The sequence below is a fragment of the Canis aureus genome, chromosome 2 (assembly GCF_053574225.1).
Source record: "Canis aureus isolate CA01 chromosome 2, VMU_Caureus_v.1.0, whole genome shotgun sequence".
Classification (NCBI taxonomy): Eukaryota; Metazoa; Chordata; class Mammalia; order Carnivora; family Canidae; genus Canis; species Canis aureus.
This window is the reverse complement of record NC_135612.1, coordinates 51,960,787-51,983,397: the sequence shown is the minus strand read 5'-3', so window position 1 is coordinate 51,983,397 and position 22,611 is coordinate 51,960,787. Positions and strand designations below refer to the sequence as shown.

General features: G+C 42.0%; 1 protein-coding gene across 3 annotated transcripts in view; it reads left to right on the top strand.

Moving 5' to 3' along the window:
* Positions 1–18,959, top strand: part of NTRK3 (neurotrophic receptor tyrosine kinase 3) — a 384,145-nt gene extending 365,186 nt beyond the window's left edge. For 2 of the 3 annotated variants that reach the window (XM_077871673.1, XM_077871694.1), the window contains 3 exons: positions 600–641; positions 5,675–5,833; positions 8,820–18,959. In XM_077871673.1, the coding sequence (XP_077727799.1) occupies positions 600–641; positions 5,675–5,833; positions 8,820–9,005 (387 nt within the window). In that variant the 3' untranslated portion in view covers positions 9,006–18,959. The remainder of the gene's footprint in view (positions 1–599; positions 642–5,674; positions 5,834–8,819) is intronic. The other variant, XM_077871684.1, reaches the window with a different exon arrangement.
* The last annotated feature ends 3,652 nt before the right edge of the window (positions 18,960–22,611 follow it).

The window sequence follows — 22,611 nt, the reverse complement described above, 5'->3', positions numbered from 1 at the left end:
TTTTACTCCTAGAAGTAAAATTACTAAGTTAAAAGGCACTCAACACCTTTAGTGTGGACAGACTCTGCCAAGCTGCCTTCAGATAAGGCTCCACCTGTCTTAGCAGTGACACCTAGATTGACTCTATCCTCGTACCTCTTCAAGCATTAGATAGTATCAGTCTTTTCAATTTTCCCTCGATAATGTTCAACAATGTGTCTCTGTTGTTTTAATTGGCATTCCTTCATCTGTTTGTGCTCATTTGTAGCCCTTTTGTGGATCATCTGCTCTTATCCTGGACTAAGTTTTTTTTTTTTTTTTTTTTTGGTTGGGTTACTTTTTTAAAACTAATTTAAAGGAACACTTTATAATATATGGATTTTAATTCTTTGTTACATATATTGCATATATTCCCTCTGTCATTTGTCTTTTAGCTATACTTATTTTATATTTTGTACATGCAAAAAGTGTTTGGTTTTTACAAATTGTATTGCTAAATCCTATCCTTTATGGCTTCTGGAACATGTGTCTTATTTAGGAAGGCCTTCTTCTCCTGAGTTATACAGATACTTTTCTTAAGTTTTCTTCTAATATTATTATTGTTTTGTTTTTATGTTTAGCTCTTTAATCCATCTGGAAATGATTTTTGTATATGGTGTGAGGTAGGTATCTAAGTGTACTTTTCAAATGAATAGTTCATTGTCCCAACACTTTGATTACTAACCCATCATTTCATATATTAAATTCCAGTATTATACATGGGTCTGCCTCTGGACTCTATTTTGTTCCATTGATTAATGAAATTTGTCTATATCTATGCCAATAACACACTGTGTTCATTCCTGTAGTTTGGTAATATGTTTTGCAATCCGAAAAATCTCCCCTGTTGTTCTATTTCAAATATATCTTCGTTTTTATCAAGTATTTATTCTTCTAGACAAATTTTGGTACCATCCTGTCAATTTCCATACATCATTCCATTGGGGTTTTCATTTAGACTGTGTTGAATTTGCAGACTAATTTGAGGGAGGAATGAGAGATTTATGACATCAAGTCTTCCTATTCAAGGAAATGACATTTCTTTCCATATATGAAGATCTTTTATGTTTTTCAATACTTTTCTTTAGATAGACCTTGTACATTTTCTGCTAAGGTTTATGCCTAGGAATTGAAATTTTTTGTTGCTGTTATACAAACAATTTTATTTTCCACTGAGTTTGCTACTACTGGTGTATGAGGATAGTTTGATCTTTGTAGGCTCATTTTATATCTGGGTGGCTTACTAAATCATATAATGATTCTAATTGCTAATTTTAGTTAAATACCCTGAATAAGTCTGAAATATATGCATGCAATGGTTTTTTACTTTTCCTTTTTAATGTTTCTACCTACGTTTTACCTTTGTTTTATTGAATTGGCTAGGACCACCTCAACAATATTGTGTTAAATCAGTGATAGAAGATACTTTTCTATGCTTCTAAAGTTTTATCAGCACATATAATATTCAGTGCGTTAAATAAAGGAAGTTACCTTCTATTACTAATGAATTTGGGCATTTAATCAGGAAAATGTTATGGAAATTTTTGGCATCTTTTGAAACGATGGATTTTCTTCTTTTATCTTTTAATTTAGTGAGTTAAACAGTAGATTTCTTAAGGCCAAGGCATTCTTGCATTTCTATTATAAACCTTACTGAGTTATAATATGGAATTCTTGTAATACTTTGCTGATTCAATATAATTATATTTTATTCATATTTGGAGGCTCTATTCATAACATAATTTTATGCATATATAGATAAAATATCTATAACTATACTCATGTATTTAAGGCTATATGCTATGTTTGACTGATTTTATCATCAGAAATATTCAAGTCACAGAAAGTCAGTTGGGAAAGTTTCTTTTTTTTATTTTTTGTTTTGGATAAAAAATTTAAGGGAAACTTACCCCCCCAAATCATCTGGCCTTGTACTTTTTTAACGTACAGAATTTTTACTACAATTGAAATTTTTGTGTGTGTTTGAATTTTCTACTTCTCTTTTTAAAATTTTTTTCTACTAAATCAATTATGGCATCTCTATTTCTAAATTTCTTGTCATAATATTTTTAACATTTTCCACTTGTCTTCTCTTAAGTGTCTTATTAACCTTGTCAAAGGGTTATATTACTTTTTTAAAAAATTTTTATTTATTTATGATAGTCACACAGAGAGAGAGAGGCAGAGACACAGGCACAGGAAGAAGCAGGCTCCACGCACCGGGAGCCCGACGTGGGATTCGATCCTGAGTCTCCAGGATCACGCCCCAGGCCAAAGGCAGGCGCTAAACCGCTGTGCCACCCAGGGATCCTGGGTTATATTACTTTTAAAGAACTACCAATTAATTGTGTAGATATGGTCTCCTTTTAAATTTTTTTCCCTTTTGGTTGTTTTGCTTTGTTTTCTTTTATATCAATTCCTCATTTTATCTTTATCATTTATTTCCTCTTTCTTTCTATTGTCATGTAGGTCTTTACTACCTTTTTTGTTGAATCACATTTTAGTTTATTAACTATTTTAAAAATAAGTGCTTACATGTTATAATTTAAAAATTACTTTAGCTATATTTCATATACTTTGAAGAATACAAATTTAATTATTATAATAATTTTTACATTTAATTTTCAATTTTTCTTTTATCAAGTTTTTTAATTGCCCAAAGAGAAACTTCTAAAAAATTATTCTTTTGTTGTGAATTTCTATTGGGCACAGAAAATGTTTTTCATTTTTATTTTATGTTTACTGTGTTTTTTCTTTTGGCATTTAAGCTTTCATTTGAGGTATAATATGTGATTGGTTTTATAAATTGTTTCATATAATTGGAAATAATATTCAACTTTTTAGGGAGGTTGAAAGACACACAATCACAATACTCATATCTATTAATTAAAACTTATTATCTGTATCTTTAAAATATGGGCAGCCCCAGTGGCTCAGCGGTTCAGCGCCGCCTTCAGCCCAGGGCCTGATCCTGGAGACCTGGGATCGAATCCCATGTCAGGCTCCCTGCATGGAGCCTGCTTCTCCCTCTGCCTGTGTCTCTGCCTCTCTCTCTCTCTCTCTCTCTGTGTCTCTCATAAATAAATAAATTCATTTATCTTGTCTTCTTGATATGTGAAAGAAGTGTTTTGATTTTTGATTTTTCATTATAATGGTGGTTTTGTCAGTTTCCTTTGGTTTATACCCTATTTTTATTCTTCGTATATTTTTATTGCTATGTTACTTGGAGCCTAATAATTTATCACTATCATAGTGGTGAATTTTGCTATCTTGAAATATGATGTAAATTATTTTTTCTCCTTTTAATTCTTGGCATTCTAATTTTTTCCACATGTATTTAATTTTTAATGTTTTATATATTCAATATTATACATTTAATTATATATTGTATATATCAAAATACATATTCATTTTCCCCTTTATTGTTGTATTTATGCCTTCTTTCATTTTGAATATTTTCTGTTCCTTTTGTCTACGTGTCTTTTCTAAACAACATACATCTTGATTTTTTTTTAAGATTTTATTTATTTATTCATAAGAGACACACACAGAGAGAGAGAGAGAGAGAGAGGCAGAGACACAGGCAGAGGGAGAAGCAGGCTTCATGCAGGGAGCCTGATGTGGGACTTGATCCTGAGACTCCAGGATCACACCCTGGGCCAAAGGCACACACTAAACCGCTGAGCCACCCAGGGTTCCCCTACATCTTGATTTTTTTTAAACAAATTTTCTTTTATTTAAGAAGCAGTATAACCCATTTGTATATAGTATCTATGCTATATACAAATTATTACAAAGATCTTATATATAAAGATATTATTTTCTTTGTATAAAAGATATAAATTATATACAAAAATATTATTTGAACTTCTTTTTCATATTGTACCTTCAACACCATTATCCCATTCCTCTTCTTTGTCATCTTTTTGGCATTGGCTAGAGATTTTTGGTTCTCTTTTCTAAATACTGGTTTGGAAGCTATATGTACTGTTTCTATTCTTCTAGGAGGCACTTAAAGATTTTAGTAAGCAAATTAAAATTGAAACTGTTGTAATCAACAATTGATGACTGTCTGTAAACTCCCTTCCTGTCCCTAAAAGACAAAGCCTTTGCCAGGCATTTAATGATTACTCTTCCTACTCTTCTATGCACTTATGGTTGAAATTATCTGAAGGTTTCATTCCAGATAAGTAGTGTTAATAATAGCAGTGGTAGTACTCTTAGCATTATTAGTATTATTATTTACTTTATGTCTCTATTTTACAGGAAGACTTTATTAGTAATGGTATTACATTTTACTACCAAATTAGCAACCACTATTTAGATTTAAATTGCATTTTTGTGACTTATATGCTCTACATTATTTGTTATGTTCCAAGTCATTGTCTATTTTAGGTTCTTTTTTTCTGTTTTTCTGGAGTAATCCTGAATTAGTTTTTGCTCCTTTATTTTCTGAAAAGCTGTGAGTGGTATACTTTCTGAGTCTTTGCTTATCTGAAAGAAACCCCTCCATTTGTCTTTACACATGACACAGAGCTGTCTTGATTATAAAATCTCAGGTTGAAAACAGTTTCTCCACATCCTTATCATCATTTATCTTCTAAAATATTTCAAGTGGATAAGGCAAGCATCATTTTCCTTTTTAGAAATAATATTGCCCATTTTCCAATAAGTCATTCTTTTTTAAGTGTTCATTATTATCATCCCTCCACCTGACCCACCAGAGAGAACTTCTAATTAATAGTTCATCAGGACGATTGTAGAGAGCTCTATCAATGGCAAGCACTTTTCTAACAGCAAATTCTCTTTATTAGCCAAAAGTTCCCATTTCTGATGTTTTGTTTACTAATGATGCAGTGAGTTCCTGAGTTTTAAACCATGCTGTGAGTTGTCTTCCACTTATGCTAATACCTCTAGCCTGCTGGGCTAGTCAGGATTTCCCTAATGTTTTCTCAGGAAAGGGTATCCTGAATGTCAACCACTTCCTCTTGTCCTTGACTGTCAGATCTGTAGACCTACAGATAGGTCCCCTTAGGCTATTTTAAAAGAGACTTTTCTCACTGGCCTTTGAGATGTTACTAAGAACTGTCGTAAATTCTCTTTTGGTCCACTCAATTTCTTATTAGCATGTGGTCTTCCCTACATTTGAGACTAACCTGTCCCCTTCACTTGAAACACCGAGACATAAGTTACAGTGAGAAATTTAGGATAGTCAGAAGGTAACCTCATAGTTCTACAGATTAGATGCACTTGGATAATACTGTGCTTTAACCACCTTGGCCAAGGAGTTTAACCTGATGTCTGCAAATACCTCAGTGATTCTGCTGACTTCCCTCTGGACCTTCTTTGAAGGTTAGGTTCACTATAGTACTGGATTCTAAAACCTCTCCTACCCTAAATCATCTTGTGATCTTTATACTAAGAAACCTACTTTCCCTTAGGGATTATCTCTAATTGCTACTCTAGCTGCCTCCATTATTATAGATCTTGGATGTCAGTACCTCCACTGAGCCTCTGACACAAGTTGCATCAAATTGTGGCTCTTTTACAAAAAGAGGCATCAAGAGTGCATCTACTTTTGAAGAGTACAGACAGGTAATGAGCGATTCTGGCCGTCTGGTCACTCTGTGTGTGCCTCTGTCTTGATCCCTTTTAGGTGGGAGGACACACCATGCTCCCCATCCGTTGGATGCCCCCTGAAAGCATCATGTACCGGAAATTCACTACAGAGAGCGATGTGTGGAGCTTCGGGGTGATCCTTTGGGAGATCTTCACCTATGGAAAGCAGCCATGGTTCCAGCTTTCAAACACAGAGGTACAGAAGGGGGTAGATGGGAACCTCGATTTTGGGGAAGACTGATAGGAGTCATCTCAGGCCAGGATTTAGACATGGTATACAAAACATTAGATGGTATTTGGAGCTAGCAGGGCAAATATAGGTATAAGCAAGAGGGGAGAGCTTCTTAGGAAAAAAATTAGAGCTGTAGGAAGTGTGGTATAATTGTCAAGAGAGCATGAAATCAGATGTCTAAATTGAGATGCAAGTCATGGTTCTGTTTGTTCTGCTACACTTAAAAATCACAAATGTTTCACTAAGACAGAAAATAAAACAAAGAACAACTCTGAGCTTTTCAATTGTGCCATCTTGTGGAAACACCCAAATTATCTGGATTCCCAGAGGTTTTAGGCCTGCCAGGCCCAGGGATGTGAAGGATTGGTGGATTGGGAAAGCAAATTTCGCATTATTGATAGAGCTGTGTGTGGACTTCCAGGAATAAAAGAGTTCATAATAGTGAGTATAATAATAATAAACACATTATATGTTTTTATAATTTTGATTTATAGTGATAATAATAAAAACACCAGTCATCAGACTTTAACAATAGTTAACATTTAGTACCAGACGCTCTTCTAAGCACTTGAGCTGTATTAATAGCTCAGTACTTTCCACATGAATACCTGTTGAGATTTAGGGCAAAGGAAAGGGAACTGCTTGGGGTTCTGGAGATGACTGGCCAGAGACTCAGATGGGAGCTTCTGTGGCGTGGAGAAAACGTGGGCCATGGTCACAGGACTCTTGTCCCCAAAGCCAGTCAGAATGGTTCTCATTTATGTCTGGACCAGACTCATGCTCCCTGGAGAATACAGTATAGTTAATAGACGGTAACAGACTCAGATTCCCAACCTAGCAGACCTATAAGAGATTGCAATTATTCTTATGGTTTTTTGTTTTATACAAAAACATGAATGCAAGGGCCTTTTAATATTGCAATTTTATCTGAATTTTGAGAACATATCTTTGTGGAAGCTGTGTTCATCTTTGCTTTCTTGTGCTCTAAGCAGTGAGTTTCAGAGACTAAAAAGAAAGCATTTCTTTAAATCTGTAATATCTCATCAATCACAAGCTGAATGAGTCTTGACCACATTTCCCAAAATAGGACAAAACATTTGGATGAACTTTTTTTTTTTTAAAAAAAGCATGTATCAGAACACACATTGCAGTATTTTTTAAAAAGTTGTTGGTGTTTTCTTGGGGTGTGTGATTGGTGGTAAACGCAAACATACACGCTCACATGCACAAACATGGGTGCACACAAGCACACACATTCTGAACACAGCCTCCCTGTAGTTTGGTGGCCCCAGTAAAGAGGGGATCTGGGCTGAGGGTACTATTGGTGTCAGCCCTGGATACTAAGCTAGCTTTTCATAGCCAACATGGCGTTTCTGATAATTTCTAACACAATTTGGTGAGACATTGGCCTTTAAGGTGGGCTTTCTGGTTCTAGCCACCTGTCCCACTCCACACCTCAGGGCAGCCAGGTACTGGCAGCCACTGATCATGGGTTTCTTTATGGAAGTTGACAACCCAGCAAGCCCCACACTGGAAGAGACACTACCGAGCGCTTTTGATCGCAGCATTAACAGCTGCTGTAGTTTGAGCTGGGTCCCTTTGCGTGGAGGTGAAGGTAATGGAGTGTGGAAACAGGGCTCTAATAAGAATGGAGCATATGAGCAGCTAGAGACCTATCAGGCTGGCACAGAAATGAGCCTCATGGGCTGGTGCCGACCCTGGGGTGAATAGGACCAGGAAAGTGCTGACATAGTGGAGGTTTGACAAGCTGTCTTAGGGTCAGTGTGACATAAGACAATGTCCCAGACAAGGCGCTGTTGGGGGCAGCATGGAGAGATAAAGGAGATAAAAGGCACTTCTCTTGCCCAGCTGAACACAGTCTAGTGAGGGCAGAGCTACCAGAGGCATTCGACTGGAGATGATTCTGTGTAGTCTGTCATTACAACCTATCTCTGAGCAAGGAAACTGGAGTTTTGGGTAAGTTGCCCAAGGTTTGACAGTGATAGAGTTAGAGAGAAGTTAAAAAGCAATCCAAGATGAGGAAGATGAAAACTTGAAAAGTCACATATTCGATGTCAGCAAAGAAGTGCTTTTGAGAAATTGGAAATGAACCACAAATTCCAGGCTTGGTCCTTACATGGCCAGCTGGGGCTGGTCCAGCCATGGCTGTTTTCTTCCTACTCCTCCTTGCACCTCCCCTGTGGTATGTTGGGCCATGCTTTATGCTCTTGGCTTTCTTGGGACCTTACGACTACTCAGGAGGTAGTCAAGGCATGCATTTGATCTCCATCTTCTGGGTGAGGCTGTTGAGGCCCTGTCAGGTTCACTGGCTTGTGCTGGTCACCAGCTGGGAAGTGGTGAATCAAGCAGTAGTCCTGGTGTGAAGGACTTTAACAGAAGCCAAATGTTTGGGTTAGTGCAAAGAGCAAGGGAGTAGGTGCCTCACTGAGAAAGGGAACGGCATGGCAGCTTAGAGTTAGATGTAAGCTTGGTGCTATGTATAGAGGCTGGGGGTGGGAGGGAAGGGAGGCATGGAGAGACTGGCTGGTGTAGAGTTCCTTCAAGGGGGTTTCAAAGTCACCCAGGCTCATAAGAGGGGAGGGACAGGTCAGATGCCAATCCCCACTGCCAAGTAGCAATGAGTGCATCCAGATAAGATACAGGACTAGAGAGGAAGAGTCAAGTATAGGGAGGAGTGTGTGTGTGAATCCATGAAGGCCTGGCTCAAGAGGTGGGGTGCAAAAGGCAGTGGTGAGCATGGCCAGAGAGCAGCCTGCCTGGGACAAATGAGAGACTCAGCGCTGTCTCCAGCCAGCCTTCTGCCTGTGCAGGTGGACACCCCGGCTCTGCACAGAAGCTCCTCCATAATGTCGTTGCCTACTGCTGAGTGTGAGCCACAGGGCCCAGGGGTCTGTGGTTGTAATGTCCTTGTTCTCCTCATTTTTTTCAGGTCATCGAGTGCATCACCCAAGGCCGGGTGCTGGAGCGGCCCCGAGTCTGCCCTAAAGAGGTGTACGACGTCATGCTGGGGTGCTGGCAGAGGGAGCCCCAGCAGCGGCTGAACATCAAGGAGATTTACAAAGTCCTCCATGCTTTGGGGAAAGCCGCCCCCATCTACCTGGACATCCTCGGCTAGTGGTCGGTGGCTAGTGGTCACGGATGCATACTCTGTTGCCTCCTCTCTCCTGGCCTCACATCCCCCCTCGTCCACCTCACACTCCCTTCTTCCATCCTGACTGAAGCAAACATCTTCATAAACTCAAGTGCCTGCTACATATACAACACTGAAAAAAATGAAAGAAAAAAACCTGTAAGGCAGTTTGGCGAATATATATATATATATATATATTTATATATATATCTAACTATCTATCTATCTATATCCACAGAGAGATACATTCTCTAATACAGAGAGAAACTGCTGATACAGAAACCGTAAGACTGTAACAACAACTCAGAAAATCTTAAGTGTTATGAATGCAAATGGCAGTTCCCTTTGACCGAAGCTGGAGCCCATGGTTCTTTGGCTCCGGCTTTTCTGGGGCGGAAGACCGTGATGATGCAGAGACCGTCTTCATGCTGGGACAGGAGGCGCTGGGCTGGAGTGCAAATCACCGCTGTGCAGGTGATGCCCTGCACCTGTGTGGTACCCCTCCACCGTTCCTGAGGGCTGCACAGGTGCATGGGCAGACCTCATCCACTGCTCTCAGGATGCAGCAGGAAGTAACATCGGCCCAGGGGCTCTGGAATCCCTCATGTCTCCCCTGAGTATTGCTCCACGCCTTCCCCTTTCCTCCACTTCAAGACAATTCTCCAATTTGCCCATTCTAGAAAGTAGAGTCCTGATGCTTTTGGAAGTCAATGAGGGCACCTACCACTAAACACTGAACAACCAACAAGACCACAAAACCATGATGACAATGGACCACATCCGTCTTGGGTGTAAACCATGCTCAAGTTCCTTCCTCAGTTTGAAAGAGATGTGTCATCTGTTCTCTGAACTTCAAGAACTGGACGTTCTGGGCTTAACCACAGAAGAAAAAGTGAAATTTGAACCCTCCCTATCAAGGCACTGCCTCCATCTTTTCCTCACTGGAAAGACTCCTTGGCCCCACCTCCCACATTCAGGCCTTTGGGGGAGTTTGGGGGCGTAGGGAATATTCCCCATGTTGCTTGTGGATGTGGACACAGCAGGGTTCCAATAGCAGGAGACTTTGTTCCTTGTAGGTCATTTTAAGGTATGCCCCTCCGTATCCTGTTTCTCATCCTGCCCACCCTAGATCCTTAGCCCCCACTTCCTGGGCCTCTTGCAAGTCCCAGGTAAACCTCACTGCCAGGGAAGGAAGCCAGGTCTAGCGAGAGTGGGGGGCAGTGCTTATTTCAGGGAGCAAGGCCGTGGAGTGGGCAGGAGCTGGCAGCGGAGAATCTATTTGGTGCCTGCACCGGCCCCTTGGCATTCTCCTCACGTTTCCAGCCCCTGGAAGGATTGATGCATCTGCCTTTGAGCTTGCTGTGAACACTCAGGGGCTGAAAAATCGCTTTTGTGGGCTGGGGGTGGGGGAGGGGCTGGGGCCTCTCTGGGAGGTGTCCACTGCCTGGCCACAGCCACAGGCTTGGCATCTTAATGAGGATGGAGCCCTGACCAGCGAGAGAGAAGGAGGCTTCTGGGCTGCAGTCCTAGCCCTGCTGTCAAGGGCTGTAACAAGGGCAGATCCCTGGGCCTCCCTGACACGTGACAATGAAATGCCCCTGGAAGGCAATGGCCTGGCCCCCACGGAGCCCTCCTGCCGGAGAGAGGACAGGGCCCTCTCAGCTCACTGGCCCATCCATCTCACCCCAAGCACAGAGCTACCTAATAGACTGGCCTTTGCCCCCTGGGGGCCTCCAGGGGGCCTCTGACCGGCACACTGCCCTGTCAGCCTGAGGGGCTGGAGCAGCTTGAGCGGCCCGGTCAGCTTCAGTGTGGGCGTCTCTATGGGGTTTAGGACTAAGTCCTCTATTTGTGGTTTTTCTTTTTTTTTCTTTTTTTTTTTTTATGAACAAATGTTTTTATTCAAATAGAAAAGAGCTGTGTTTGGACTGTTGGCCTTGGTTGGGAGTCAGGGATCAGTGAGGCTGCTCAGCTGGGTGGGAGGGGAACCAGGGTTTGATGTGGGTTTGGCATTGTGCTGGGTTCCCATCCCTGAGGACTTTTGAGGAGAGCTAGGTGGATTGACCACGTCAGAGGAACCCTTGGCTGTCCCCTGGCAGTTATCCCCCCTGTCTTTGTGCATGGAGGCCCTGGGCCTATTCTGGGGCTGTTAATGCAGGATGAGCTATGTACGCAGTCTCATGTTGAGCAGGGTAATGAAAGGAAAGCTGTTCATGGACAGAGGGCCTTGAGGGAGAAGGGTCTTCTGGTTAGACGTGAAGCTCCAAGGCTCCTGTTGCTGCCAAAACAAACTCCAGAATAGATAGTGTCCCCCAAACACACCCTGTGTGGCTTCCATCTCATAGGCTGTGTTTCTAGAACTTCATGGTCGCTGATAGACAGGGAAGCATGGGGCATGGGAAAGGGTTGGAAGCTCCTGGGCAGCTGGGAATGAGGAACAGGCTAGGTTTTCAACTCAGGGTGTGAAGGCATCATGGCCTAATGGGAGAAGCTAGTTCCTTCAGGAGCAAGGAGCCCTGAAGGAGACCAAAGTCAGATTGCACAGGCCCTGGTACTGTATGGGGATGCGGCTTTGTCACATCCACCCTGAGCAGCTGCCTCTCCTAAGAGTGGAAGAATGAAGGGTGGCCGAGCAAGAAGGAGTAGAGAGGGAGGATGGGCCTTTTTCCTCCCTTGTTATGTATGCTCTCTGTATGGAGGGTACATGTCGATTTTATGTCAAGCAGGTAAAAAAATAAAAAGCTTTTTGGAGGGTGAGGGAGGCAGAGAGTAGGACACTGTGGGAACTGAAGGAGCACCCCAGGGCCCTGGGGGGCAAGCAGAGGACACTGTTCCTCCTGTGGTGAGAAGAACCATGGAGACTTCCTGTCCTGTGTCTCAGGTTCCTGTCAAACGAGAGATGCCTGTTAATCTCTGGCCCCTGCGGGGTTTGAAATGTTTCGATTCTCACAGCATTGGGTCACCGCCCTGGAATGCCAGGGTGGCCCTTGTCAGGCTTGGGGGGAGTGAGAGGCAGAGACAGCTGCTCCCAGGGGCTCGTGGACCTGGGCATGCATGGGTCCCATGAGATACTCCTCCACGTTACAGTGTGAAGTGTCTGAGGTGACTTTCAGCCCAAAGGGCTCATTTGGTCTCGTTCTCCACCCCCAGCCTCTTTGTACACCAGAAAGTGCTGGCAAATGCCTATTTATCTGTTTATTTTCAAAGAGCTTAATGTGGTTGAATGAGTCTTAAAAATGACATCCTTTCAGCCAGTGTGGCCACCCCAATCCACCCAGTTCTCATCCCTCCACGCCACAATCCACATTAAAGAAACAAAAAACAAAAAACATATGCCAGAGCAGCTCTTAGGGCGAGGCTGGATACAGACCAAATTTGTGAGCTTTGGTGGAAGCTCCTGGTGGGTCACCCAGGCTGACTGTCCTGCCATGTCATCCTCATCTGATCCCCTCCTGGGTTGAGTGACAGTGGCCTGCTGTTGGAGACCGCTTGGATTAGGGAGGCATGGCCAAGTGTCTTCCCTGTTCTTGACTTTGGATGTGTCCCAGATGCTGCCCTCTCATTACATTCCCCAGCCCCAAAGTGGATCTTGAGACTCACTAAGCCTTCTCTTGCTAACAGAAGAGGGATTTACGTTCCTCCACTCAGCAGATCACGCACAGATCATCCCTGGAGAAAGGCTTTCTACTGGAGACAATGGGAGGCTTGGTCCTCCTGGCTTCAGATTGAACCTTACCATTCTTCTCTAGTGATGCTTACTTTGTGGAATATACTAGTGTAAATATTTTTGGTGCTAAATACTACAGAAATCAACACCAACAAGAGAGCTGACAGCCAGCTTCCAGGGCTGTGTGAGACTCCACTCAAAAGTGGAAGTGAGTCAGTCATGCCGGGATGGTAGAGGATACATGGGAGCTTGGGTGGGAGTATACAGTGATGTGGAGAGACTGTCAATGAAACTCCAGGCTTTGCTTTTGGTTACCTGGGTGACCTTATCCAGGTCCGCTAATCTCTCAGACTATCAGATTTCTCATCTGAGACATTTAAGAGGTTAGAATAGATATCCTTAGGGTCCTTCTCACTCAAAAAAAAAAAAAAAAAAAAAAAAAAAAACAAAAAACCAAACCAGTCTGTTCTGATGTTACTTTTTTTTTTTTTTCACTTGATTATAGAAATAAGAGAGAGATGAGAAGCAGGTAAAGAAGGGGAGTTGGGAAAGTTACCAAGGGCAAGACATTGATTATAGAAGGCAAACAGGGAAGACTCCATGATCCTTAGGTTGGAGGGATGTTGGTGGGGGGAGCCAGGCACGCCAGCCCTCCAGCTGCTGCCTGGGCCCTGTGGCTGACTTCCACAGGCTCTCTTCCTCAGCTCGCAAGCTTCTCCATTCACCACCAACATGCCCTAAGCTGGCAGAAACTACTCCAAGATAGTAGTAGGGAGACAGGCCTGCCCACCTCTCGCGCAGGCCACTGGTAGCCTGAACTTAAAAACCGACAGATGTTTATCTTCACCTGCTATTTCAAAGGGGTAGGAAGTTGGAAAGAGGGCAGTGTTTTAAGTTGTGGATTCTTCACCAAAGTCCTTTCCCTTCAGTCCTGCAGAGTGGCGTCCTTGCTCTTCTTTTTCAAACCAAACAGCAGCAGTATTAGCTCATTCGAGGTGTGGTTACTGCAATGGACAGTCTTGAGCTTTGGGATCCTCCTTGTGCTTTGCTAGAGTCTAGCGCAAAGAAACATCTATAGTTCTTGGTGGAATGAGCCCACGTGCCCACGGTCTAGAGAACTGCCCTCAAATGCCTCTGGGATGGCTACTGTCAGCTCTGATGGAGACAACCAGTTAGAATACCTGATGGCCTTTGCCCTTCAGCAAGAAATGGCACCTGTAACCCACGGCTTGGTGCCATAGCCACTTTGTTTTTGGTCCCTGGTACGCCAAACTTTTCTATGTTACTAAATAAAATTTTTTGGCCAACACTTACATCCTAAAGGGAAATTCCAAGTTTTTGTATCATTTTTAAGATGTCAGTATAGACTCCAGAAAATGCTTTGGGGTTGCTTAATATCACTGGTATCATCGTCTGAGGGGAAGTGTAGGCCTGTACACATTATATTCTTGCATCTATAGCTTTAATTGGACTGGCTTCAGTGAAAGTCTGCTTGGAGCCAGCAAATGGATTCCTTGATGCTTTGTCTTTTTGAGCCTTACATTCCTTGGGGGTGAGATATCCAGAGATGGCCTGGCCTAAGAGAGCCAGTCAAAGTGATGTTACTGGGAAATATGTCATCTTGTAAAATTTGATCATTTGGTGCTCCCTGAATTAAATTATGCTGGTGACAACATTCTGGGCATCTGAAAATCTCTCCTCCTGGCAGTCTGATAGATGACCATGCAGAAATGATTTATACCATACTCCATTTGGGTATTGGCATTGAATTCACCAGGGATACATGTACAACCACCCCCTAGGTGGGATGGGACAGAGAGAATGTGAGATATTGATAATACTCTTTCAGAAGGGTGACTGTGGTGGATGTGGTGAACATCAGTGTCACTACTTTGGGTGATAGGTCTTTTGTTGTGAGCATAGGCTGGTCAACCCTGAGGATCTGAATCTTGGCTTCTAATAGAGTCTATTTCCCTGGTGCAATCTCCTCAAGTATAGTTTCCTTGACTGCCGCCCCCCCCCCCCAATTCTATACTTTGCAACAAGAGATGTCTCTGCCCTAAGTCTTAGTGTGCCAACATAGACATTTTCTGATTTCATAAGATCTATGGAGATTGAAGTCCCCCTCAAAAATACTTGAAATTCTTGATCAGAGTAATAAAATCCAGATTCTCCCTCCTCTTTGGCTAATTAAGTTCCAAATTTAAAACAAGGTTCAGTTTGATATTTGCAGTTGGGATGATGTCTTAAACCAGTGTGTTGAGCTATTTCCCATCATATGGAGGCAGGGGAGTAAGCTCTGTTAATTTTTTCTAGTCACCAATGTAAACATCCCTTTGTGTGCAGTGCCATGGCCCAAACTTGTAGCTTGCAAGAGATACTTATGGCCAACAAAGCTAGAAGTTTATAGATACAACAAGATAACACAGATGAGGAAAGGCCTATTGGTTATCTATTTCTGAGAAGTGCCTTGGCACTTGCTTAGGTGTCTTGCTTTCCAGTTTGACATATTTTGAGAAGAGTTGATTTCTTTTCACTTTAGACAATGACCAATTAAATATCTTTCCTCAAAGTCCAAAGGAAGATTGAAAACCCAGATATCCACTCATTCTCTGATATTTTTTGAATGCAGTTTCCCAAAAGCCCAATGAGAAATGCCAATACTCAAATCTAGGTCTGATAGTTATTCCTTCATTTAAGAAGAGTGTATACTCAAATGAATAGCTTCCTGAAATGTCGTGTTTCTTTCTTGGAGAACTCTCCATGCTCTATCTACACTTAACAGCTGTGTGACATTTAGCCGATGACTCTGAGCCCACCTCTGGAGTGAATACATAAACCTGGTCCAGGCGATTTGATTTCTACTTTATGCAGAAGAGAAGTAAATCTCAGTAAAGAAGATTTTCTTTCATTTTTATGCTTTTTACATTTTTTTTTCCCTTTTGGCTCTATCCTCTTGCTTCCATGGGACTGACAATCCAGCTTCTCAAACTCCATGAAAGTCTTAATGTGAGGTGAATTCCAGGACCACAAACAGTTAGGACTTCAAACAGTGAGAAAATTGGCGCTGAATGATTCGGCACACAAAGCAGAAAACCTTCATTTCCTGCAGGCAGGATGGAATTGACTGTTATATTAAGACTTGTGAAGGAGCCCTGCCCCGGAGTAATTTTAGTGCTGTCAGACAACGTTGACATCTAGATTAACCTCTGTGCAGTGAAGTTTACTGCAAAGCTCATTGAGATGCAAGTGGTGTATCTCCACAAATCCTATCTGGAACTCTCAGTGGCCCACCCTCAGCAAACCCTCATCCCTTCCCACCCACTGCTCTCTCCATCCATGAACTTTTAGCCTCCAGGAGCAGAGAAGCCAGGACTGGGATCTGACCTGAGGAAAGGGAGTTTCAACCTTTCTCTGACCACAGTACTGAGCCAAGCTTTCTGTTCAGTGGGAGTGACAGTGGTTGTCACTGTCTTGATTTTCCCTGAGGGGACTGCACATCAGTTATGAAAGCCACTCTGCTGATGACAAACAGCTTTGCAGCATATTTCGGTGCTGCACAAAGTGAAATGGTTTATAAAGAATTAGTGTGCTCTGCATCAGTGAGCCCTGCTCTGCCTCCCTCCTCCCCCCTGGTGCAGCAATTCTAGGTGTGGATGCAACAGATCAGAACTGCTGCCAGGTAGCCAGGGGAGTAGTGGGTTCTGATGGACAAAGGGCTTGCGCTGGGTCTGTGCTGGTGTTTCCTATTTTCCTTATGAGAAAGGTAGTCCCTGCTCCTCTTCTCTTGGTTGGGACAGAGTGTGCATCTGTCCTCTAAGTCCCAGCTTGTCAGCTTTCTCCTTATGGAGTGGTGGGCTCCACTGTAATCCGCTCCCCTTTCTAACTCACTGTGTGGTACCACATCAAGACGTAAGCGGCTAGCAGAAACCTCAAAATTGAAATCACAACTTCTTTACAAATTAACGCTATTACATTAAAAGTCTTAGGAATAGGCAGCTCAGATTAAGACACCTCCACCTTCAGACTCCTTAGCACTGCAACACATCATCACAGGTGTCTTGGGAAACTTAGTTCAGGATTTTAGAATACTGTGAAGTCCAGAGAACATATTTCTCTGGGGTTTTACTGATCCTGATTCTCTCTGAAATCGTTTTTTCCTACTTTGCCTCTTGCCTGGAATATGAGTAACAATCTCCTTGTATGTTCTTAGATATTTCTTTAGGAAAAATGAAAGCCAGCTCAAGGACATTGTGTTTATTGACTGGGCAAAATAGATTTCTGGGCCAAGTAATGTCACAGTCATATAGAGGCAAACCTGATGACTTTATTTAAAAGCAATTATAAGTGTTATGTTTTGTTCTAAAGCTCAAGCTCACATCGTGCAAACTACATTCACGTTTCATTTTCATTACTTATGATAATTGTTTACATGCACACATATGCACCCCATCCCTGACACACACGCAAATACATCTATCTACACCCCTCTTGGTCCAATATGATCCAACAAGTCAATGTGGGCTTTCTGTTTTTCCCAATGAGCCCTGTGTTAATGTATGTGCAAATAAGTGTGCTCCAGGTATGTGGCCTCTTAAATTTATCTATAGTTCATCTCTCTCTCTCTCTCTTTTTTTTTGTAATTATCACACAGCTTTTGACTTTTTTTTACTATGAGTCATTTATGGAGTTGGGGTTTTTCAAAGGAGACTAAATCCTAAGTTTTCAGAGCCTTTATATTTAAAGGCTGGACTAGTTTTCGAGGAGAAACACCAAACCAAACCAAACCTTGGTGCAGATTTTATTTAATTAATTTTGGGGGATGGGGGTGGGAAAGCTTGAAGAATACATACTAAGTACAGAAATAAATGTGAATTAGTTCAAACAGATTCCTGAAGCTATCTTGGAGCTGAAGCAGTTAGGTAGAAAACTCAAACATTCAGATTGAATCAGAACTTGGGAAAGAATCAGATCTTCCCTTTCCATGGGACATGAAAGGCATCCTGAGTTGGAAGTGAGCAGACTGGACTGGGTGTTACTTGGTGGGTGACTGGGCACAGGTCACTTCAGTTATCCTGGCCAAGTGGAAGTGTCCTTAGTACAAGGGGGCAGCTGGCTGCCAGTTGCAGACTAGCCGCCTCTCTGGTTCCAGTGAAGGGGCAAGCCGATCCACTTCACCCACTGCTCTGATCAGGATCAATAAAGCATGTTTCAAGTCTCCTCTAGAACAAGTGTGCACACTCTACAGAGTCACCCCCCTTTCATTGTGCAGACAGTTCACCTGCCATGGAAAGCTGTCCAGACTCTGAACTCCTGTGGTCCTTCCAATGTCCCTGAATCCACCCCTTAAAGGCTGGCTTTTATCTCTGAAAAATCAGGGGAAGCCCTCTGAGCCCATCTCCCTCTTCCCTCACCTGAGCATCAGCCTCACTTGTGACTGAGCCTATGTTTCTGGAGGAGAAAACAGTGTGCTCTCACAGCCATCCTTCAGTCTCTTTCCAGCTCTGTGGACCAAGTGATTAGCTCCTCATTAGCACCTCATCAGTTGCTCTTGCACAAGAGACTCTGGAACAACAAGCCTATTATAATGCTGTAGTCTGTCTTTTTGAAGTCATCCCTTCCTTCCGGCTTGGTTGGGAAAGGAGAGCCTGCCACAAACAGCTTTTCCTTCAAATTTTTCTGGCTTTTTTCCCTGACTTTTAAATACACTGGTAAATGACAAACCATGGTTTTCTTTTTTGTTTTCCAGGCCCCTACCTATGTGAGTACACTTTGCCCCTATCAAATAGGAGCGCAATATGTCAGCAAAGTCTTTATTTATTTAGCGAGTGGCTATAATATTGACACAAAGATTTGCAGCATCTAAATCTTGAAGGGAATAAAAGGCTTTTTCTATCAAATGAGATCTTTACTGTGATAGCACAAGAAAGGTTTATACCATAAGAACAGAAATGAACCTGAGAACATGCTCCCTCTTTAGGGAACAATGTGGTAGAAGAAATCACTGGAGAAATCACCGGAACACTAGACCCTCTATTCCACAGATCATTATGTATGAATAGATGCTTCAACTCTGTCCTTGACATGGCTCTGAAAACACAATAATGAACAATGATCAACTCTTCACATTTACTATTAAAACAATTTCATCATGCCTAACCCAACCCCTATTTTTTAAAAATACGATTTTTTCATAATTCTGGGGATAGTTCAATATTGTTGTTTTCTTTCCTGGGCGCCTTCTAATATTTTCAATGCAATTTCTAATTTTTTTCACTTTTATTTCTTTAGGAAAGACATGGGGTCAATTTTAAATACTGTCTATGATTAAAATGGTGAGTGAAGTGGAGGAGGATGATGGGCCTAGGAGAGAGGGGACCTCTGAGCTCTACTTCTGCTGAAAAGCATTATCCCTTCTGTGCCTCAGTTTCTTAATCAACAAAAAAGCTGCTAACAACCCCTTTCCTGTCACAGAGGCTTATAATGAGCACCTAATGAGGTCATAGCTGTCAAAGTGCTTGTGAGCACCATAGGACCCACTCTTGGGCTGTGAGTGTTGCAAATAGGCTTGCTGGTGCTGAGCTGTGAGCTGCTCTGTAATGTGCCTTGTTTTGAGGTGCACAAAAAGCTTTTCCTTCAAATTTCTGAAATCCCTCCTGCAGTCTGGTTTCTAGAATTATAGCATTGGCAATTTTCTCTTTGAATGATGACCATTGAGCATTGAGAGATGGAGAATACCTTTACAAAAATACAAGCAGAAAGAGGACAGCTTACCCATTCATCCCTCATTGAAGAGGGATTGTTGGTAGGTTTTGTTTTCAGGCCTGGAACCCTGGACATTTTATAGCAAAATGGCATCTCCTGTTGCATTTAACTCTGTATCATATTGTTGATTTTATGAAATTCTGTAGATTTAAGTGTAAAGTTTTTTTAACTGAAGACTATAGAAAGCTTCCTGTATAAATTAGGTGGTAAAACTAATTTTTCAGGAGGCACCCAAAGTAATAATGAACCTGAAGTAGTATTATGTTCATTCTGGGGCCAGCATTTTGTACATGGGGAAATAACCCTAAGATAGAATGAACTGCTTGAGTGAAAACCAAATGCTAAACCACACTTCTGATAGCCTTGAGCACCAACAAATAGGTGTGAGTGGGATTCCCACTGAGAAATGCATCTGATTGAAAATGAACCTCCTTCCCCCCCTTCAACAGTAAATCCTGAGGCCAGATTGCCAAGGTTACAGCAGTGAAGTCATTTACAGGCCCTAAAAAAATCCTAGGTGTTTGTAACATCAGCCACTATTTTAAGTACTTTGCAAATGGTGACTAGTTGGCAAGTTAAATCTTTGGAGTGTGATTTCCTTTAGATCTCCAAGCCACAACCAGGTGTGATGTAACTAAGAGCTGTGGATGATTTTAAAAAAGGGGGAGTCACTCCAAAAAGGAATCATAATAAAGCCGAATACCTGAAATCCTAACAAATCTACAAATACTTTGCTCAAGTTCAGGCTTCTCATTTTTGTTTGTTTTATATAGGGCTCCATTTTTGTTTGTTTTATATAGAAAAGCAACATCTTCATGTTGGACCTCTGTCCAGATGATTTTCCCCCTGTAGCTGTCTAGCAGACAGAAAGCATTTCAGCTTTCTTTGAAATGAGAGTCCAAATTGGGTTATGACTAGGATTTTAAATTATGGTGTGAAATTGGAGAATGCAAACTGGTTTAGGGCAGAGTTCCATAATTCATTCTGATAATCCTGAGGCGGTAACCTCCTTCACAGTATTGTGGAGGCCTGCCTTGAACAAGTCGTTTCAGTGTGTAACTTCCTAGTGACAAGGCTGATTATTTAAGGATTTCAGAGGCATCTTTTGAGAAATACCTCACTGGATATGGAAAATTTGATCTAATATGTTAACAAGAACAAGAAGAACTTATTTTAATGCTTTTTCCCCCTTTCCTCTCTCTGAGAATTTAGCCTTTCTCAGAGGCCATTGGGATATTTCCTTTTCAAGGCTGGAAAAGATTGATTATAGTTCATGTCTGAAAGCAAAAGTTCCCCCAAGCCCAGTGGAGTTGGAGGCAACCAAAATGACCCATGTTAATTTCCTGTGGCCCCACAGAGTCAAGGACCCTTCTTGTTTATGTGTGTGGGCTATGGCAGGTGAGCTCAAGGGCATTGTCAAAATACAATGAAAAGAAAGCAAGTCAGGACAAGAAAACTCTCACATTGAATATGAGAGAAAACAGCAGTCCTGCTTTCTCTGGAAAAGATTTGTGTACTATTAAGGGAAGATTCATGTTCTTTCTCAAATAGGTTTCACTTCTAAGATTTTGTGTGTGTGTGTGTGTGTGTGTGTGTATGTGTGTGTGTGTTGGCTGAAAGGGGGGATGGGGCCAGTTAGGAAGTAGTTACGATTATGAATTTAGATCTTCTCTCAAACACAGTAAAAGCTCTGCTCTGTTTCTCAAAATGAGACAATATAATTAGGTGTGGAGAGGAATTCAGGGACCATGTTCCAGTATGTGGTATAGTTTTATCCAAATATTTCCTTCAGGAACATTTAATCACAGCAAGCCAAATTAATCCCATGTCTGTAACTGGTATTGGGAAAAAGAAGTCAGTGGGCAATTTCTGCAGCCCCTAGCTGCATCCATTTGTAGTCTTCTTTTCTAAGAGTTAGGTGTCCTGGAATCACACGAGGGAATATGCTGGTAGGGAATGAATGGGGAGGAAGTTTGAAGAGTTTCCCACTGGTGTTATGGCAATGCATTAACTCTGTCTTGCTAGAAAACTAGGGCCACTTAGGGGCTACTCTCATTTAAAATGGCAATAGTACTTCAAATGTCTCATTTAAAAAGAGACATTTGAAACATATTTTGGGACCTGCCACCTAAAGTCAGCATCTGCTAAAAGAGTTTTCAATCTGACGAAGGCGTAGTTTCTGGCCTGCCAGTGATTCTTCCTGGGTATCTGTTTTCAGCACCAGGGACAGCAAACACCTCCCTCAATTGAACCAAGGCCTTCTATCCTGATTAGCCTTCCAGGCAAGGAAGGATAGGTTTTTCCTTTATTTCTTATCCAGTGGGGCCTCAATCTGCAAGACTTAAATTTTTAAATTCAGGTGTTTACATCTTTTATTTAGTTCTGAGCCCAGTGGCTTAGTTGTTTCTGTCACATTCTCAACTTGCTAGCTAACAAATGATGGGGGTTGGACTAATGCGGCCAAGTCTCCTGGCTCAGAGGAATGGAAAGAAAGACCCTTAGATATGAATGGAGGACTTTGGCAGAGGAAGCCCCTGCAGAAAGTCCTCACATGGCACCATTGACTTGTAAACTTCCACAAGGGGGACTGATCATTGGCAATTTCTTCCTTTTTAAAATGTCTGTGCAATTCCTACAATGCATGAGTCCACATTTCATTCTGTATTCATTGTAGGAAGTGTTTCAGAGGAGTTGAACAGGAGCTATGAACTTTGGAGACAAAAAAAGGGGCTAATGATGCTGTTGGTAGGCATTTTGGAAACTGGGGTGGAGGTGGGGGGCGGGACACTGCTTTGAATGTCAGAGGCATCTCTTCAGTCCTGAGTCTTGTTCAGCAGCTAACTTTGCCTTTAACAATGCAAATGGCTTCTTAAAAACTTCAGTCACGCCACACTGAAGGGGGTCCCTGAGAAAATGAGAAAATGAGCATAACAGAAGCAAAGTTTTCACTTTGTGTTGTGATTGGCCAGCTGTCATTTAGAACAATAGTGCATAGATGCCATCTTAGAGGTAGCATTGTCTTTCCTTAACGAATCAGCTGTGTCCTCCTCACTTTTGTCAGGATGGCCCCATGGCTGTGAAAGCAAGACAGTTACTGCAGATTTTATCTTAAATACTGTCTTCTATTTCACAGATGTTAAATAAATTCAATTTCAACTC